Here is a 21,857-nt window from a genome sequence, read left to right on the forward strand (position 1 = left end):
CCTAGATCTCCTTACCCCTTTCAACCAGAGTAGGCCCAACATTATGTTTATATGTTGGTGATAAATGTGTGTTTTTTTTTCCTTGAATAGTTTTTATGTTTAAAATGTAAGTTAGGTAACTAGTCTTGTTCCCTAGTTTAATTTTTTAAAAAAGATTTTATTTATTTATTTCACACACAGAGAAAGACAGTGAGAGAGAGCATAGCAGGGGGAGCGGCAGGTGGAGGGAGAAGTAGGCTCCCTGCTGAGCAAGCCAGATGCGGGGGTTCTGTCCCAGGACCCTGGGATCATGACCTGAGCTGAAGGCAGAAGCTTAACCTATTGAGCCACCCAGGTGCCCCTTATTCCCTCATTTTAATGACAAAATTAAATTACAGAGTACCAGAGAATTAAAGTTAAATGAAACCCTGGTTTTTGAGCTTCAGTTGTTCAGTTAGATTGTATGGCCTCCATGTGGCTTTAGTGATATTAGAAATCTTATTAAACCATTTTAAATAGTGAACAATCCAGATTATATATGACTGGATCTGACTTCAGGATTTCATTGACAATGTTGATATGAAGACCTGGCATGAAATTTAAGTGAAAATGATTTGATATTGGTACTTGTTTTATTTACAAGTTTTTTTTTTAAGTACTAGAAATGTTCAAAATTGAAACTCCAAATAAGTTTTTATAATTTTCAAAGTTTATTTAAACAATTTTTTTTTTTTAAGTGAGAGAGAGTGGTGGAGGGAGGACGGTAGGAGAGGGAGAAGCAGACTCCCCACTGAGCAGGGAGCCCCATGTGAGGCTTGATCTCTAGGACTCCAGGATCATGGCCTGAGCTGAAGACAGACACCTAACTGACTGAGCCACCCAGGTGCCCCATCAACATTTATTTTAACTCTGCCCTTAAACTCTTAAAACATTGAAGACTTCTTTCCTAAAGAATAGGATGTGCTTTATTCATGGTCTTACATGCAATATAAGTTAGATGAAGTGATTAAATAAAATAAGTTTGATAAGTGCGTAGTTTTTCCCAAAAGTGACTGTTTCTTGAACGTTCGTTTGTCTTTTGGCATTAGAAAGTTTATTTAGTGCCTAACTTCTCACTTAACAATGAAGTTAAAACCAATGTGGTTTAGTATGATTTGTAAGGACATCTACTAAACAGTTGTACTGTGTGTGAAATAAATAGAAGACCTGATTTTTTTTTTTTTTTTTTTGCCATAAATGTGCATTGTTTTGGCCTTGACCATGACCTTTTGGCAAGATGAATTCTTTAGGGTTCTTTATTAAATTTAGAATTCTGTAGCGTAAATGTATAATGGCAAATTATACTCCTCTATTAATTCATAATGATAATAGTAATTTTTAAAATAAAGATATAATTAATTTATAATATAGATATGGATATAATTTATAATAAAGATATATATAATAAAGATATAATCATTCAATAATGGTGTATATTGTGAAATGATCATTACAGTAAATCTAGTTAATAATTATAAGGCAATAATAATTTTAAATTATTTCAATTAATGACCACCAAAATAGAATTTTTTTTTTTTTTTTTTTAAGATTTAATTTATTTATTTGACAGAGAGAGATCACAAGTAGACAGAGAGGCAGGCAGAGAGAGAGGGAAGCAGGCTCGCTGCTGAGCAGAGAGCCGGATGCGGGACTCGATCCCAGGACCCTGAGATCATGACCTGAGCCGAAGGCAGCAGCTTAACCCACTGAGCCACCCAGGCGCCCCAAAATAGAATGTTTAATGAGCACTGAACAGAATAACTTGTAGAATCTATTTAGATCCAGTTGTTAGGGTACTGAAAGCTAAGTTCAGTATAATCTGTCCTTTTTCTCAACTCCTGATAATCGTTTTGATTTCTAAAAAAATGATAAAGTGATTATTAAGTCAAAGTGATGCTTAATCTAACTCTTTTTAAAATTATTTGCAGGAGAGGGCTGCTCACAATTTATATGGCCAATTTGGTAAGTAATTCCTTTGTTGTTGTTGTTGCTTTTGAAGTTTTCCCATGTACTTTTTTTATCTTTCTTTTTTAAATCAAGTTGCCTTAAAAAAAAAAAAAAGGGAAAGCAAGCTACTGAAATTTCAGAAGATCTTCTGTCTCTGTTTTGAAGGATAGTCTTAAATGTTTAAAAGAGCCTTGATGCCATCTATTTATTCCTATGATATCTGACTTATTTCCATTTATTTCAGGAGGAAAGTGATTCATTGCCCTTTGCCCTTCATGGCTATTCTTTTCTTTAAGCATAGATCTTCATCTTTGATAGGATATATATCTCTGTCTCTTTCTCTGTATCTTTAATTTCATTTCATACTCTGCTTCTCTTGCCATTTCTTATGGGAAAATGATTTAAGGATGAGCTTTTGTGTTGTCATTATTCTTGGACATTAGAACATTGGTCCCATCTCCAAACTGAGTATATTTAGTAACATAATTAGTGGGTCTTCTAAATTTCAAAGTTTATAAGAATGAAATCAGTGTTGTCTAGTCTAATATTCTTTATGGTAACTATATAATCAAGATTATATAATTTTCATTGCTAAGTTCATTATTTAAAAACATTTATATGAAAAAATCTAAAGTTGCTTAATAGAATTAATAGGCAAGATTGAAAAATTCAGCTAAGAAAAAATTATTTATTTATCTGAGGAGTTCTTGAATTCTCTAACAAGGGAAAATAGTTCAAAGTTCTATTTAAATATTCATTTCAGGTATAAAATATTTAATTTTTGCTCTGCATTTATCATATGTTCGTTACCATGCTGTCTGCTGATAGATAGGATGGAGATGGTTCTTATACTTAGGGAGTTTGCTGCCTAGTGAAGAAGTCACAGTAGAAATAATAATGTTTGGAAAGGACTGGAATATAGATTATAGCACATTGTGAGAACCATAATAGTGACACCAACCTATTGTGGGTATTGCTCTTCTTTCTCACTTTTCAAGAAACTTAGAGAACTATTTCTCCTGCATGCTAGAATGGATTTGAGTTTTAATGTGTTTTTTTTTTTCTTTAACCATGAACATGCTTTTCTATACTACCACATAGTATATACTTTAATACACAAATACAATCTGTATTTAAATACTTACCTTTAAATTCTAAGTAAAGTTTCACAACCTTTTTTTGTGTGTGTTGCCTTGTTTAGGTTGTTAATTCCTGGAGAAATGATCTTTGACTTTGTTTGATATAATCAATGTTGGAGATTGCTCTTAATATATTAATATATTGTATTTTTTAAGAATAAGCCTTTAGTTGAAGGAATCATACATAGCTTTATATGCAGCTGTAAGAAATACTAAAGAGATCTCATATACCCTCCGTTTTCCCTAGTAGTAATACCTTACAAAATTATAGTAGTATCAAAATTATATTGATGTATTTACCGTAGTTAAGATAGAGAACCTTTCTTTTATGACAGGAATCAAAACTTAACTTTGATCTTTTATTAAGGATTTTTTTTTATCATTAACTACAAAATTTTAATGAGATTGTAGGCCTTTTAAACAGACTTTGACCATGTTTAAAGGAACATGAACTTATACATATTATATTCTGGGCACCAGTGATAACCTAATAAGCTTGATTTTCTTTATCTAAATAGAGCCTTTTATTTATACTATTACTATAAAACTGTTTCTTTAGTAGGAGAGTAGTTGGTGCAGGATAGGTAAAGATTTAAATATTTTCAGAGAGACTGAATTCAGCTTTAAGAAATAACTTTGTTCTATCACTTGATTGTATTGCTTACTAGACTAAGTTGTTGGCTTATAACAACAACAATATTTTGAAATGTTAGGAGCTTTTATTTTAAAATTAGTTATTGTATTAGGTATGTATTTCTGATTTGGAAAGGACAGAAGAGCATTAAAAAACAACGTAAAACTCATCTGTATTTTTACCATGTAGTAATTATTACCAGTTTAGTGTTTTTTATTTCCTTCCTTCTCCTCCAGTGTGTATACATAAATGCATGGACATAGTTGCACATTCACATTACACATTATATACCCTTTTTCAAAAATTGGGGACATACTATTTTGTGACATCTTTTGTTACTGTGCTGTATAGTTTTATTGCTCATGCCATTAAATAATCATTTTTTGGAGGTTGTACTCTTACCTTTCCACTTCTTGTTATACCTTCGTGATAATGGGTTGGTTTCATATGTATATATATATACACAGCCCCCCTCAAAATGTTCGGAGATAACAAAATAATAACTATTTGGATACTAACAATATCATCTTGTTTTTTTTGGCTACGATAGTTACCTGTTCTTAGTCATTTTGACCAGAAGATTTCAAAGGCGTTGACTGCCTTTGAATGAGTACAAGCTAGAAGAATATGCAGAACTGGCTTCATATTATCTTTATTGTAATTTTTATTAGTAAATATTTACTGCATGCACAGCACTTTTGATGTATTGGGACACAAATATAAGCCATTATTCTGTCCTCAAAATTAATTTTGTTGAGGGTACAGGTATATCTAGATCTGAATTTAAAATGAATAGGTAATTAATAGTACAAGATAGTACATTCATGTCAAATATGTGATAAGACAGTACAGTCTTTTAAACTTTAGAAAAGGAAGTTAGCTTTGGGCAGGAGCAATCAGAAAGTTTTATGAATTACATGGGACTTGAACCTTAAAGAAAGGAGGGAGCTTGGAGGCAGCTCTATCTTTGAGACATGTCATTGGTGACCATGGGACAAAATTCTTACCTTTCCAAGGATTGCCAAGCTGGGGTCAAGGTTTAGGAGCCAAAAAAGGATAAGAACTGTTGAGCATCTACTGTGTTAGACACTGTAAGTGCAATTGGAGTCATTAAAATAAGCAAGGTTATATGGTTTCTGTTTCTGAGGGACCTTCTGCTTTACTTGGGAGGGGAATATGTTGATAGTTGTCTCAAAGCAGGAAACAGTCTAGTGTTTCTACTATCCAATTTTGAGTTTACCTTTTGCTAGTGTGTTTGTGTTAGTGTTATAGAGAACAGGTGAAGAGTCATACTCTAAATAAAGGTCATTTCTTTCTTTTTTTTAAAGATTTATTTATTTATTTATTTGAGAGAGAGAGAGTGAGTGAGAGAGAGCATGAGAGGGGAGAAGGTCAGAGGGAGAAGCAGACTCCCCATGGAGCTGGAAGCCCCATGTGGGACGGATCCTGGGACTCCAGGATTATGACCCCAGCAGAAGGCAGTCGCTTAATAAACTGAGCCACCCAGGTGCCCAATAAAGGGCATTTCTGTTAGTGCCTTTGTTATTATCAAAGTATCTTATCTTATCTTACAGTTACTCTTATTACCTGTGATATCTGTTAGTAAGCCCTGGCAAGTCTCAGTTATTAGATTAGTAGTTTTTAGCCTTAAGGATTAGTTAGCAGTTTTAAGAATTACAAACTTAAGACAATCGACTTACTAGCCATCTGAGAATGGTTTCTTGTTATGTGTTTGTTAGCAATTTTGGAAGGAGAAGTGTACAATTTTAAAAATAGCATAGTTTTTTTTTTTTTTTAGCTTTTTAGAATTGATAGAGAATTAGTTGTTAAAGGGCAAAATATATGAAAAGTATAGACAAGGTGTAAAGAATTAAATGTTTTCTCTAGCTTCTGCCAAAGATACGGCTCTAAAATGATGGAGATGTTTTCTTGGGGCTAATGAACTAAAACTAATTACAACAAGAACACCAGCTGCTTAGATTCAACTTTGCCACAGTTTTATTTAAAAGAGAACACATAAAAGTTTGCATTGATAAGATTTCCCTTTATTATGTTTGTTGTGACAATGACAAGGTCCCAGTCTTTCACAGTTCATCATATACTGCTAACAGTTGTTTAAAATGTGATGTTAGGTGTAGTTCATTTATGTTTAGTTTAATTTATAGTTTATGACATTTAAAAATCTTTCTATATAGGTCCTTTTGAAAACTTTTCTCTGCAATTTCATTTATGCAACCAAGCATTCAACAGTGCATGTGTTTTAAAATTGTAAATATATATTTAGTAGGCCCACTTCTAGCATTTGTGTTTTAATTTTAAACATGCAGTGTCCTTGATTAAAACATCTGTATTTGATTTTTTAAACATAAGGTTTGAAAATGTTGATTCATATGTTTTCTTGTAAGGCCACTTGAATTTAATTAGATTTAGCAGCTACTTATATATCAGTATTGTGCTGGGCACATGAGGATACAAAAGAAATACAAAATGGATTGTAAACTAGTTGGAGAAATTTGACAGGTGAACTTGAAAGAAAGAAACTGAAAGTATTAAGTTAAAAAAACGATTATAAGCACCCTTTCTCAAATTGCTCCCCTAAGCCTTCCCTCTGGAGCATATGACATCATCCATCCTTCCAGTTGCTCAGGCCAGAAACTTAGAGCTCTCACTCTTTTCTTCTCTTTATACTCTCACTTCAATCCAGTAGGAAATCTTATTCCACTTCTAAAATATATTCTGGATCTTAAAGTGACCCGCCACCTCCAGTTATAACTGTAGTCCGAGCCCTAACATCTCTTGTTTGCATTTTTCCACTCTTGTCTTCCTGTTATTTCTCTTCCATATGTGGAAGTGAGAGTCGTTGTAAATATAGATTACAGCATGTTGATTTTCTGCTTAAAACTCAGAAAAACCTTCCCTTCCCACTAGACACCAAATAGAATTCAAATGCCTTACTCTGGCTTACAAGGCTCTGACTTCTACTTTTTCTTCTCATTCTTTACACTGGCTTTCTTTCTGTCTCTTGAACACTTGAACACTTGAAGCTTATTCTTTTACAGCGCTAACATTTGCTTTTCTTTTTGCTTGGAAATCTATTTCCCTAAATTTCTTGGCTAGCATCTCCTCCTTACCTAGATGACCCATTGTCACCTGGTGAGAAAGCCCTTTCTTACTATCATAGTTAAACAACTTGCCCTCACCATTCTACTCTGTAACTCGTAATTTTATCTTGTTTTGTGGCATTGATAAGCACTGAAATTGTTTTATTTGTTGTTTTTTTCTCCTCACTGTATATAAGCTGCTTAAGGTAGAATTTTTGTTACTTGAGGAGAGAATTTTGTCTTGTGCTCCTTTGTTTTGTGTTTCTCTTTCTTTTTCTTTCTTTCTTTTTTTTTTTAAGATTTTATTTATTTATTTGACAGACAGAGATCACAAGTAGGCAGAGAGGCAGGCAGAGAGGAGGAAGCAGGCCCCCCGCTGAGCAGAGAGCCAGATGCGGGGCTCGATCTCAGGACCCTGGGATCATGACCTGAGCTGAAGTCAGAGGCTTTAACCCACTGAGCCACCCAGGTGCCCCTGTCTTGTGTTTCTATATAAATAATTTAATTAATCATCTTAGGGATTTTAAGGTTGGAGGTTGAACTTTGAAACTATTAGGGGCTCTGCTATAAATGGCTTGGAGTACTACTGCAAGGTCGGTTAGACCAAAGGGAAAAGACTGTAATTTGTTTTTGGGTATAGCTTATCATCATAACTAGTCTTCATCATCCAGGTTTATTTTCTTTTGCTTGAGAAAGATAATATAAAATATAAGGAAATTAAAAGAGACAAATGCAAAGGACAACTAAAAAAAATAAGTAGATCTAAAAGAAGCAGATGTGAAGCAGAATTTTATAACAGAATATAAATAAAAGAGACAAAGGAAAGCAGTGTATAAGAAAAGAAAATGCAAGATACAAAACCAACCCATACATTAAGCATTTGGCTTCCATTGACCTCTGAAGGGGGGTTGTAGCTCCTCTTTGTTACTGGCATGGTCTCTGCTGACCCCCGGAGATAGGAGTAGGGAAGTGAGGCCTAGTTATCAGCCAGTGGGATGGAAGTCTTAGTATGTGGTAATTCTCTGACTGTACTTGGTATTGGTATTCTCTGACTTAGTACTTAGTATTCTCTGACCCTTCCTCATTGTGGGTGTTAGAGTCCCTGGAATAGCTTTGTGAGGGTGGTCATTTGGTCATTGCTGGGTGTTGGGCCATAGGGTTTTCTTTGTTTCCTTTTTTGTTGTTGTGTTTGGCTGGAGTAGGGTGGTTATTGTTCAAAGGTTTGTGTTTTGATAGACTGCCTTTATCTTGGTCCTTTAGCAAGACAGAGTAGATTTTTGTCTGTGCTTATTAGCATTTCTAGTTTGCCAGGCTTCTTCAAATTTGAGACTCGAATATACAAGGCTACTTACCACCATGTCATTCTTTGGATTATAAGATCTGTATATGGTCTGCTCTCTTTTCAATTTTCAGTTTTATTGTTTGTTTTATATCTAATGTCCAAGGTTTTTAGTTGTAATTAGTGGAGGTAAGGAAAAGGTGTATGCTGGATCTTCGTAGAAGCAGAAGTCCTTCTTCATATATATATATATATATATGTTTTTATTTTGGTAGTTAAAAATAATCAAGCACTTAAGAAAACAAGGCACCAAGATCAATATCTGGCAGAAACAATAAATGACAAAATAGACTTGCAGAGACCGTGTATATTGGGATTATCTGAAAATGTTATAAAACTTGTATGTTGACTACGTTTAAAATAAAAGATGACTTCTGATGCAGGCTAAATTGGAGTAACAGGGAACAGATTTACCCTTCTGCCTGAAACAACGACAAAACCCCTGACAAAATGGAAGAAATAACAGTTTTGAAAACGTTGTATATTAAGTAGTGAAGAATAGTGATCCTGAAAGATTTGGAAACTTAACAAGATGAGCCCTGTGATTGCTTTGGCTTCCTACGCGGAGAGCATTTCTAGGCCATGGGGAAGGGGTGTAAAACTGAGCCTGACTGTGCCCCAGAGTTGACAAGATATAGCCAGGAGTCCAAGGAGACAAAGTGGTCAAAGTTTGCAGGTAGGAGAGGAGAACGATATGCAGAGATGTGCAGAGGATCCCAGCATATAGGTAACTTCTGATTGGTGCATGCATGTGAGGAATCTGCTGAGGCTGGGGAAAGAACCAGCCAAACCCATTAGAGGGGAAAAAAAAAAATTCTCTGAGCTCCTGCAGGGCTAGGAATGGTTACTGTTCCCATCATTGAGAATGGAAAATTTCACAATTTCCAAGGCACTGTGAAGAGTTAAAAGCATTAGAAGTCATTAGAAGCATTAAAAGGATTTTACCTCAGAATGGGGCAAAATTAGCCCTAACTAAACTGCTCTGGGCCCAACTAAAATAACCACCACTACCACCACCACCACAACAAAACAAACAGTAAGATGAGAAAGGATCTGTTTCCAAATGACTGCATCCCAAAATAAATCTAAAAAAAATTATGGGAAAGCAAAAATATATAGCAATCAATAAGATAAAAATCACAGTGGCTGGCATACAATGAAAAATTGCCAGGCATGAAAAGAATTAGGGAAAAGGGCAATAATGATGAGAGAAATCAATCATTTGAAACCAAATCAGAAGTGATACCTATGATAGAATTAGTAGACAAGGACTTCAGAACGGTAGTTGTTATTGTATTCCATATACTCAAGAACCTAGGAGAAATATTGAACATGTTCAGCAGATATAGAAGATACAAAAGAGATCCAAATTAAACTTCTAGAGATGAAAGCTGTAACATCTGAGATGAAAAATGCACAGGGTAGGATTAATGGCGTGTTAGAACTTGCAGAAAAGATGAGTGAACCTGAAGGCATAACAATAGAAACTATCCAAAATGAAACACCAAGAGAAAATTAAAAAATAGGAACAGAATATTAGTGATCTGATAGGACAACTTGAATAGGCTGATACACATATGAAGTCTCTGTAAGAGGGAGGGCAGGAGGGTCAGTAAAGCATTTGGAGAAATAATGAATAAAAGTGTCTCAAACTTGTTAAAAACTAAACCGTTATGTCCAAGAAGCTTAATGAACCTTAAGCACCCTGGCAACAGGAAGGAAACTATATTATAGTCATTTAACCCAGTGATAAAGAAAAAAAATCTTGAAAGTATTCAGAGAAAAGAGAAACATTTTATTTTGAGGAACACAGATGATGACAGCAAATCTCTCATTTTGGAATAATGCAGAGCAGAAGACAGTTAAGCAACATCTTTAAAGAACTGAAAAAAAGCTGTCAACCTAGAGTTGTATACCTAGAAAAATATGTTTGAAGATTTTGTTTGTTTATTTATTTATTTGCTTACTTTTTTGAGAGAGAGGGAGAGAGTGAGCAGGGAAAGGAGCAGAGGGAGAGGGACAAGAAGATTTTGTTCTGAGCTTGGAGCCCTATGTGGGGCTTGATCTCAGGACCCTAAGATCATGACCTGAGCTAAAATCAGGAGTCAGAGGCTTAATTGAGCCACCCAGGTACCCTTAGGAAAATGTTCATAAAAAAACAAAGATAAAGACTTTTTCAGACTTACAGACCTGAAGGAATTCATCACCAGCAGACCTGTAGTAGAGGAAATGTTGAAGTTTGTCAAGAAATATTCAGGAGAATGCCAAAAGTTGGATATCTAGGTCTACACAAAGAAATGAAGATCACTGGAAATGGTAACTATATAGGTAAATTAAAAAATAGTTTTCATATACATATATATATCCCTTTAAAATTATAATTTTAAAAATATTAGCAATGTAGTTTGTGAGGTTATAGCATATGTAAAGGTAGAATATGGCAACAATAGTATAAAGTTAAAGAGGGAGGAATTGAAATGTGATGTAAGGTTTTTATAGTATTTGGGATATAATAATCCTAAATGTTTATGTGCCTAATAAGAAATCTTCAAAATAAATAAAGCAAAAACTGACAGGACTGCAATGAGAAATACACAGATTCACAATGATACTTGGAGCCTATAGCATTCTTTTCTTAATAGTTGATAGACATGGTCAAAAGAAAATCATTATGCTTATAGAAGCCTTAAATAACACTGTTAACTAACTTGATATAGTTTACATTTTTTGAATTCTCTAACAGCAGAATGTACCTTATTTTCAAGTGCTGTTAAGATTGACCATATTCTGGACTACAAAATAAGTCTCAAAGGATTCAAGTTATACAAATTGTTGTTTGGCCACAGTGTAATTATTTGAAACGAGTGAGATACTAAAAAATCCCCAAATGTTTGGAAAGAAACATACTTCAGAAGATATCAAAAGGGAAACTAGAAAGTATTTTGATCTGAAGAAAAAAGCAAACACAATGTATCAAAATTTGTGGTATATATTTACTGCCTAGTTAGAGGGGATTTATAACACTAAACGTCTGTTTAGAAAAAGAAGAAAGGTCTTAAATTAATGACTTCAGTTTCTTCTTTAAGAAACTAGAAAAAGAAGAGCAGTTAAACCCAAAGAAAGCAGAAGTAAGGAAATAAATACTAGTTTTTTGGAAGTAAGTGAGGAGAACTATGAAAACCAAAGAAAAAAATATACCCAAAGCTAGTTCTTTGAGAAAATGAGTAAAATTGTTAGATTTCTTGCCAGACTGATCAGAAAAAGAAGAGAGAAGATAATAATATCAGGGATGAGAAAGGTGATATCAGTATATAATATACAGGTATTAAAAGTATAGTAATCACTGATATTTTCAGCAAGTTGAAGTCTGTACATTTGACAACTTAGATGAAATGGTTACATTTCTTAAAAGATACAAACCACCAGAATTCACTCAAGAAGAACTAGATAACATGATCATTCTTGTATTTATTAAAGAAATTGGATTTGTAGTTAAAAATGTTTTCCCAAAGAAAATACCAGGCCTTGGTAGCTTTGCTGGTGAGGGCTACTAAAATATTTAAAGAACAAATAATACTGGTTATACGCAACTATATCAGAAAGTTGAAGAGAAGTGATTGCTTCCATAATCAGTGAGGCCAGCTATTTAATTTTTTTGAAGTATAGTTGGCATATAATACCAATTAATTTCAAGTATACAACATAGTAATTCAACATTATATAAATTATGAAATACTCCCCCATAATAAGTATATTACAGAGTTATTGACTGTATTCCATATGCTGTTTTTTTCATCCCTGTGACCTACTTATTTTGTACTGGAATTTTCTAATTCTTAATTCTTCACCCATTTTGCCTGTCCCTTCCCTTTATTTATTTATTTATTTATCAGTTTATTCTCTGTGTTTATAAGTCGGTCTCTCTTTTTGTTGTTGTTTTTAGTTTGTTCATTTGTTTTGTTTTTGAGAGTCCACATGTAAGTGAAATCATTTGGTATTTGTCTTTTTCTGTCTGCCTTATTTCACTTAGCATGATACCCTTTAGGTCCATATTGTCACAAATAGCAAGATTTCATTCTTTTTTATGTCTGAGTAATATTCCATTGTGTATATAGAGCACATCTCCTTTATCCACTTATCAGTGAACATTTGGTGCTTCCAGATCATGGCTGTTGTAAATAACACCGCAGTAGACATAGAGGTGCACGTATCTTTTGAAATTGGTATTTTCATTTTCTTCTAGGAAGTGCTGAGAAGTGGAATTAATGGATTATATGGTACTTCTGTTTTTACTTTCTTGAAGCACCTCAATACCTTTTTTCAGGATGGCTGTACTAATTTACAGTCCTCCTGACAGTACATAAGGGTTTCCTTTTTTCCACATCTTTTGCTTTGTTATTTTTTGTCTTCTTGATATGAGCCATTCTGACTACTATGAGGTGAGGTATCATTGTGGTTATGATTTGCATTTCCCTAATGATTAGTAATGTTGAACATCACTAATCATTATGTGTCTTTTAGCTACCTGTGTGTGTCTTCTTTGGAGAAATGCCTATTCAGGTCCTCTGCACATTTTTAAATCAGATTATTATTGTTATTTTTTGATGTTGAGTTTTATGAGTTCTTTATATACTTTGGATGTTAACCCCTTATTGGATCTATCCTTTGCAGATATCTTCTCCTATTCAGTAGGCTGCCTTTTTGTTTTGCTGATGGTTTTCTTCACTGTGCAAAAACTTTTTAGTTTAATATAATCCCAAATGTTTATTTTGCTTTTGTGCCCTTCGTCCTAGTAGAGAAATCCAGAAAAATATTGCTAAGGTTGATGTCCAAGAGATTACTGCCTATGTTTTCTTTTAGGGATTTTATGGCTTGAGGTCTTACATTTAGGGTTTTAATCCATTTTGAGTTTGTTTTTATAGATAAGAAGGTAGTCCAGTTTCATTCTTTTGCATGTAGCTGTCCAGTTCACCCAGCACCATTTATGGAAGAGAATGGGTAAAAGATATTTACCCATTATACTCTTGTCTCCTTTATCAAGGATTGATTCACCGTATATATGTGGATTTAGTTCTGGGCTCTCAATTCTGTTCTGTTGATCTATGTGCCTCCTTTGTGCCAGTACCATACTGTTGTGATTACTACAGCTTTGAGATACATCTTGAAATCTAGGGTTATGATAATTCCTGCTTTATTCTATTTGAAATCTCAGGACTGCTTTGTTTTTTTTGGAGTCTTTTTTGGTTCCCTGCAGATTTTAGGATTTTTGGTTCTAGTTATGTGAAAAATACTACTTTGAAAAAAAATACTACTTTGATAGGGATTGCATTAGATCTGTGGATTGCTTTGGGTAGTATGGACATTATACTAGTATTAATTTTTCCAGTCCATGATCATGGTATGTTTTTTCATTTATTTGTGTTACCTTCAATTTCTTTCATCAGTGTATTATAGTTTTCAGAATATAAGTTTTTTACCTTTCTGGTTATATTTATTCCTGGGTATTTCATTGTCTTTGATGCAGTTGTAAACAGGATTCTTTTCTTTATTTATCTCTCTATTTGTAAACCATACATCTGATTAAAAGGAGTTTATATAAAAATATATATAAGGAATTCATAAACCAAATATCAAAAAATTATCTGATTAAAGTTTGGCAGAGGACTTGAATAGGAAGGAAGCCCTAGGAAGACATATAGTGGCCAACGGGTACCCAAAATAATGCTCAACATCCCTAATTGTCAGGGGAATGTAAATCAAAACCAGAGTTAGATATCACCTCCCACCTGCTAGAAAGGCCATTATCAAGAAGACAAGAGATAATTGTTGATGATGGAGAAAAAGAAACAGTTGTGCATTGTTGGTAGTAATGTAAATTGGTGTAACCATTGTGAAAAACAGGCTCTTCCTCAAAAAATTAAAAACAGAGGTACCAAATGATCTAGCAGTTGTACTCTTAAATATGTATCTGAAGAAAATGAATAATTATCTTGAAGATACATTTGCACTCCCGTGTTCATTGCAGCAGTATTGGCCAGAGCCATGACATTTAAAGAATTTACATGTCTCTCAGTGAATGAATGGGTAAAGAAAATGTGGTATGTATGTACAATGGAATATTATTCAGTTGTAAAAGAGAAAGAAATACTGCCATTTGAAATAACTAGGTCAGATATTTAAGGTGTTATAAAGTGAAATAAATGAAATAAAGAAAGATGAATACTTTATGACTTCCCTTATATGTGGAATCTAAAATAGCAGATGATATGGAAACAGAGGAGAATGAATGGTGGTTGCCATGAGCTGGGATGGGGGTAGAGGAGATGATTAGATGCTGGTCAGTGAGTACAAATTAATAAGTTCCGGGGATTTAATGTATAGCATTGTGATTATAGTTGACAGTATTATATTATATACTTTAAAGTTGCTAAGATAGTAGATATTAAATGTTTTCACCATTAAAGAAATTATGTTAGGTGATGGAGATGTTAACAACCTTATTGTGGTAGTCATTTTGCAATATATACATGTATGAAGTAATCACATTATACACCTTAAACTTAAAAATACTATATTTCTGGGGTGCCTGGGTGGCTCAGTGGGTTAAAGCCTCTGCCTTCGGCTCAGGTCGTGATCTCAGGGTCCTGGGATTGAGCCCCGCATCGGGCTCTCTGCTTGGCAGGGAGCCTGCTTCCCCTCTCTCTCTGCCTGCCACGCTGCCTATTTGTGATCTCTCTCTTTCTCTCTGTCAAATAAATAAATAAAATATAAATAAATATATAAATGAATTTATAAATATATAAATAAATACAAATAAATATATTAAATAAAAATATAAATAAAATAAATAAAATCTTAAAAAATATATTTTTATTTTATCTCAGCAAAGCTGGATTAAAAAAATGTATAAACATATTATGTAGATTTATGGTGATAACCCAGTTGAATAACTAAAGTCATAAATAGTTTAAGTGCATTTTGAGTTGCTAGTTGAATAGCACTAGAATTTTCCAAATTTATGTCATTTCTCTGGCTTTGCCTGTTTTTCTCTCCCTCTTCTTTGTTTTATCTTATTTTATTATTTTTACTTATGTGTGTCCTTATGGGTTGGGAGTTACCATTATCAAGGTTACTGCTATTGGGATGTATTGTATAGCCAAAATTAGTATAATGCCAAATATTCACTAATCCTGAAACAACCTTGTCGCTGTCCTTGGCGGTCTCTAGATAATGTCCTATGTTGCAGACATTTTATAGTGATGCGAATTCAATACAAATCACTGGAAAATGAAATTGCAGGTCTTTTAAAAAGATATGACATTTCATGAAGCCCTTTAAAGTTAATATTTATAAAAAATTGAATTACTGAGAAGTATGGACCTGTCAGTTAACAGCTGAAGAAAGTGTTGAAATTTGTCTTTTAAAATTCTGGTCCCAATTGGACTATTTCCTCAATATTTACTCTAAATATTTGTCTGTGTTTTAAGTGAACTAAAATTATCTTTGTGATTTTTTGGTTTTAATTATTCTTAAATATAATGGACCTCCCAAAGTCCTTTTTAAGAATTTTTAACTAGATTAAGGGAAAAAAACTACTGAGACTGTGGCTTAGGAGCCTAAAGATAGAAAATGAAATCATCATTTTGCCAGCTAGTATATTAGACTTAGGCAATAGGGCTGAGATTGCTTTTTGAATAGTGTCAGTGAGTTGTAGTTTATACTGGTAAGTATGTGAGTTGTATTATGTGTGAATTAGGAACTAAAGTGTAACACTTAGGCTGTTTTTCTGTGTGTTACAGACTATTGTAAGTAAGTGCAAAAGAAACAATACTGAAGCTGATTGTGAACTGAGGGACTTATCTGTGCAGGGCCTGGAAGTAACTACAGATGAGTTAAACAAGGGTACAGTACTTGTAATAGCATATTACTTTTAGAAGAGAGACTTTGGCAAACTAGCTAGTCCTGCACATAGCTAGAAAAACAGAAGTCTAGAATAGAGCACTGATTGCATACCAGAAAATTCATGTACCATTATTATCTTTGAACCCAAACAAAAGTAGTATATACAGAGAATTTTAGAGAAACATGGGATCTTGAGCTCTGTAAGAGAAACTCTGGCAACTAATTTGTTTAAAAAGGGGACTGACTGATGATTGAGCACTAAGTGAAATAATTTATATTGTAGTTTAAAAATACATTAAAGAGGGCGCCTGGGTGGCTCAGTGGGTTAAACTTCTGCCTTCGGCTCATGTCATGATCTCAGGGTCCTGGGCTTGAGTCCCGCATTGGGCTCTCTGTTTGGCAGGGAGCCTGCTTCCTCCTCTCTCTCTCTCTGCCTGCCTCTCTGCCTACTTGTGATCTCTCTCTGTCAAATAAATAAATAAAATCTTTAAAAATATATATATTTTTTAAGCCAGATCTTTAAGAAGTGTCCATTATTTTATTTAAAAGAATTCAGACTACTGTAAAGAGACTGTGACATTTTATTAATATCCTTAAAATTTTTTTTAAACAAATATATGTATGTGTATGTGTATGTATGTTCATTTTTACTGAAGTATAGTTGATGCACATGTTACATTAGTTTTGGGTGTAGCAATATGGTGATTCTGTAAGTCTATATAGGTTGTGCTGTGCTGACCACGAGAGCAGCTACCATCTGTCACCATGCTATTACAGTACCATAGACTGTGTTCCCTGTGCTGTTCATTTTATAACCATTACTTACTTTTCCATAATTTGAAGCCTGTATCTCCCACTCCCCTTCACCCATTTTTACCATCCTCCCTTCCTTCTGCTGACCAGCAGTTCTCTGTATCTGTGGGTCTGGTTCTGCTTTTTGTTTGCTTGCTTGTTTATTCATTTGTTTTTTAGATTCCACATATAAGTGAAATCATATGGTATGTATCCTCTCTGACTTATACCTTCTTTTTAAAAATTTTATTTATATTCAGTTAATTAACATATAAGGTATTATTAGTTTCAGAGGTAGCAGTCAGTGGATTCATCAGTCCTATATAATACCCAGTGCTCTTTACTTCACATGCTTTCCTTAATATCCATTAACCCGTTACCCCATCCTCCACCCACCTTCCCCAACATACACCGTGTTAATAATTTGAGATCACTTTAGTTTATAGGTTTCTTTTTCTCTGCATTGGAAATGACTTTAGCGACTTTACTCTTTAGGGATTTCTATTTCCATATTTCAAGTGGGACATTTTTTAAGGTAAATTAAGATGATTTTATTTGTTGTTTTGAGAACTGTGGTTTATCCCTACCCTACCTCATGCCAGTCCCTCTTTATTTCAGTATACACTTTTATAGTCACTTTCACTTTTATACTTATGCAACTGAACTCTATTTACATTGAGTTTACTACCTTTGAGGTCTATAAATTGTATAATTTAATGGCTTAGCTGGCATTGACTTTTCTATTAATTTTTTACATTGAGCTGATACTAGGTAAGGCAGATAGTTAAATTTAGAAATATTTACTCGAGTAGACTACTAATGGTTTAGTTCTTTGGGGGAGAACTGTTTATAATTTTGCTTTCTAAAATAAAAACATTTTCTGTACAAAGCAATTTTGTTTTAATGTCACAAATAAAAAAGAAAAAGAATAGAGGCTATAATATTTATCATTGGGCTAGTCAGTTTGGAATCAAAATCTAAGAAGATCTTTGGGAAACTTGTGGCACAATCTTAGAAACTCATTAAACATTAAAATGATTTACGTAGAATTTAGTTTATTTAACATAGCAAAATAATATCAATCAATTGCTTACTTTTCATTTATCTTATTAGAATATAGATTAAAGATAATTTTAGTTTAGCAAGTTTAGAAATTAAAAATAGATTTATAAAATCACTTTCCAATTTTTACTCGAGGAAAATCAATTAAGATCCATTCTGTTATTGTTTTATAGTTTTGACCCATCTCTGGGCAATGATCTATATATGACAGTAGCTGTTAATTTATGTGCTACAACTGCATGTGTTGATATACTTTACAATGTAAAAGTACATATTTCTACATCTAGAATTGGTATATTTCATCTGGGTAATTATTAGCCTTTATAAACATTCTTTTATTGTGCTTTAAGACAGAAAACAGTAATATTGAAAGCCCAAGCTTTCCTAACATATGGCTTCAATTTGCATTTTAATCAGAATATGGAAGTCATTAGTCTGACATCTGAAACTGAGGTAGCAATAAAAAATTATCACTAACAGGACAGCAGACACAATTTATTTTGTGTTTATTACTGGGTGGCCTTCTTGAAACTTTCGTGAACTAATTGATTCCAGATATTAAACTATGACATTTATTTTGGATGCATTTAAGTTGAACTATTTTAATAGGATTGGCATAAATTAATGATTTATAGCTACTAAGATTTATAGCATATGTGCACAAACACATATATGTATATATATAAATGTTAGATAAAGAACCAAACAAATTCATTTGAAAAATGCTAAATGGCTTAATTATAGTTAATATGTTTGAAATGGGAATGTTGGTGAAAAGAATTTCAGGTTTTATTCTAAATATTTCCCAGTCTTATTGTGGGGCTATATTATTTCTATAATAAAATAATTTGCAACATGAGATGATATTTATTTTAACTAAAACATGCAATCATAGTTGTTTAAAGAACTGTTCAATATCTTCTTCAAACTAATTTCTTAATGGAGAAAATACTTAAATGTAGTGTTCTGTGGTTTAGAGCTTTATTTTTTGTCTTAAAATTTTCAGATAATTTTAATTTATACACAACAAATATATTTTCACTTCTCACATATTCCATACATTGGCCAATGGTGGGGAAACTGACTAATAAAACATAGTTCTTGTCCTTGGGAAACTCGAGGTACAATGAAGCCTAAGTACTGACAACTAGATACCTTACAGTATGATATGGTAAATGTTATGTTAGTGATGTGGAGAAAGGATGGGAACAATTTGCCAGGAAATATAAGGAAGAGTTTTATTGTGGAGGCTGCATTTGAATGATGAGTACAAATTTTCCTGATGAGCAAGGCAAAGGGAATTCTCGGCGGAAGGGAGCATTGTGTGCACAAAAATGAAGGTTTAAATTGGCCATGTGTACTTAGTCATTCTTTGTTAATTTATTCTTTAAACATATATGTATTTTTTCTTTTTAAAGATTTTATTTATTTGACAGACAGATCACATGTAGGCAGAGAGGCAGGCAGAGAGAGAGGAAGGGAAGCAGGCTCCCTGCTGAGCAGAGAGCCGGATGTGGGGCTTGATCCCGGGACCCTGGGATAACGACCTGAGCCAAAGGCAGAGGCTTAACCCACTGAGCCACCCAGGTGCCCCAACTTATGTGTATTTTGCACCTAAGTACCAGGCACTGTGTTGAGTGCTGTGTATAACAAACAGTGAACCTTGACAGACACGCTTCTATCATAAAATTCAGCTTAGTGTGGAAGAATAAACAAATAATTAAAATCATAATGGATGTTACAAAAAGGGAAGTGTAGGGTGTTATACGTGTGTGTATAACAATGTTAAATATAGGAAAAGCTTTTGGAATCTCAAGGAGTGGTGTAAAATGGGACTGAATGGGTTGGAGTCTTATTTTGAAGAATGTTATATATTGAGCATAGGAGTATACATATTATCTTATTAAAAATTAACTGTAGAAATTCCACAGCACGATCACACTTTCTATTTTATGCCTATCATTCTGAAAGTTCTCTTATGGGTGCGGTATAGTAGGGATAGATGGCCAGTTGAGAGGTTTTTAGAACATTTAGTCAACAGAGTTTTACTTAGAATTAGCATTTAGGCTGGAAAGAGAAGACTGGGGTATGTCAATCTCTGTCTGAATTTTAAAATCATTTCTTCAATTCCACTTGATGCTATTTTCAGGAGACCTCTACTGGATGTTTTCTGCCTATCTTGTGATGCATAATAAAGCAAATTAGTATTATTCCACATCATTCCACCATACCCAGCTTCTCCATAACAACAACTAATGTCTTTCAACTTATTTCACAAAATAAGACATATCGGACTGTTCTCACCTAGCACCTTCGTGTTTTGCCAGTTCTTTGCCAAGCCCTGATTTATATGAAAACTTTAAACCACTTTTCTGTTGATAAAAATCCTAGGTTTTTTTTATTTGTTTGTTTTTTTGTTTTGTTTTGTTTGTTTGTTCATGTAGGTCTTTAATCTTAGCCTCTCACTGGTACAGGTTTGTTTTAGAACTCTACTGTGTCTCAGGCAATAATGCTTAAGGTTGGGGATTGGCAAACTTTGCATATACAGCCAGATAGTAAGTATTTTTGGCTTTGTGGGCCATATGATCTCTATAGTTCCTGTTCAGCTTTGCCAACATTGGACAAAGGTTGCCATAGACGATATGTAAACAAATGGGTGTGGTAGCGCTCTAATAAAACTTTTTTTAAGGACCCTGAAATTTGAATTTTTGCAATTTTTAGCATGTTAGGAAATACTATTCTTTGGATTAAAAAAACAATTTAAATTAGTTTCTTCGGGTTATAATAACAGATTATCACAAACTGGGTGACTTAAGATAACAGTTTTCACACAGTTCTGGAGATTAGAAATTTGAAATTAAGGTGTGGGAAGACTCTGAAGTCTATGAGGAAGAATCCTTCCTTACCTCTTCCAGCTTCAGGAGGTTCCTGGTAATTCTTGGCAAACCTTGACTAAACTTGGGCATTTCAGTCCATCGTCAAATGGCTGCCTTCCCTGCATGTGTGTTTCTGTTTCCAAGTCTCTGTTTCCTTTTTCTTACAGACCAGTAGGCATTGGATTTGGGGTTCACCCTAATCCAAGATGACTTCACTTTGATTACATCTGCAATGGCCATCTCTCAAAATAAGAGAGAGAGGTGCCTGTCACATTCACAGGTACCAGTGCTTATGATTTCAGCATATCTTCTTTGGGGCAATATTTAAAACATGTCTCTATTTAAAATATAAAAACCGGGGCCCCTGGGTGGCTCAGTGGATTAAGCCGCTGCCTTCGGCTCAGGTCATGATCTCAGGGTCCTGGGATTGAGCCCCGCATCAGGCTCTCTGCTCCGCGGGGAGCCTGCTTCCTCCTCTTTCTCTGCCTGCCTCTCTGCCTACTTGTGATCTCTCTCTCTGTCAAATAAATAAATAAAATCTTAAAAAAAAAAATAAAATAAAATATAAAAACCATTCTTAGCTTGTGGGGCACGCAAAACGGGTGGTACAGTGGATTTGGCCTGCCTGTGTTTGCTAACCTCTGCTCTAGCCAGAGTTGGCTTTTCATTTATTCTCTGATTGAACATTTTATTCTTTTTGGAAAACAAGGTGAAAATTGACATTCATCGAACTCCTACTATATCATCCAACCATTTTGCTGAGTGTTTTGACATCTTTTATCTTGTTTAATCTTCAGACAGCACTGTAAGACAGATGTTACTTTTATCACCAGCAGCTCAGGAAATGGACCGAGAACGTTGTTAAATTACTTGTTCAAGGTCACAATGCAAGGTAGCCAATAGTCTGGGATTTGAATCTGCGCCTGAAAGTGAGTGACACTAATATTTTTCTCTTCCTGCTGTATCAGTATAGTTCATTTGCACGCGGTGACTTCACACTACTCTTTGGAATAGATCCCAAAGCCTCAATCTCCTTTAGCTCTTCAC

General features: G+C 34.0%; 1 protein-coding gene across 1 annotated transcript in view; it reads left to right on the forward strand.

The window, feature by feature from the left end:
* Window positions 1-21,857, forward strand: part of TMEM135 (transmembrane protein 135) — a 242,098-nt gene that overhangs the window by 44,166 nt on the left and 176,075 nt on the right. Inside the window, exon 4 of the mRNA XM_046016049.1 lies at window positions 1,947-1,980. Coding sequence (XP_045872005.1) covers window positions 1,947-1,980 — 34 coding nt within the window. The remainder of the gene's footprint in view (window positions 1-1,946; window positions 1,981-21,857) is intronic.

This window comes from Meles meles, chromosome 8 (genome assembly GCF_922984935.1).
Source record: "Meles meles chromosome 8, mMelMel3.1 paternal haplotype, whole genome shotgun sequence".
Taxonomy (NCBI): Eukaryota; Metazoa; Chordata; class Mammalia; order Carnivora; family Mustelidae; genus Meles; species Meles meles.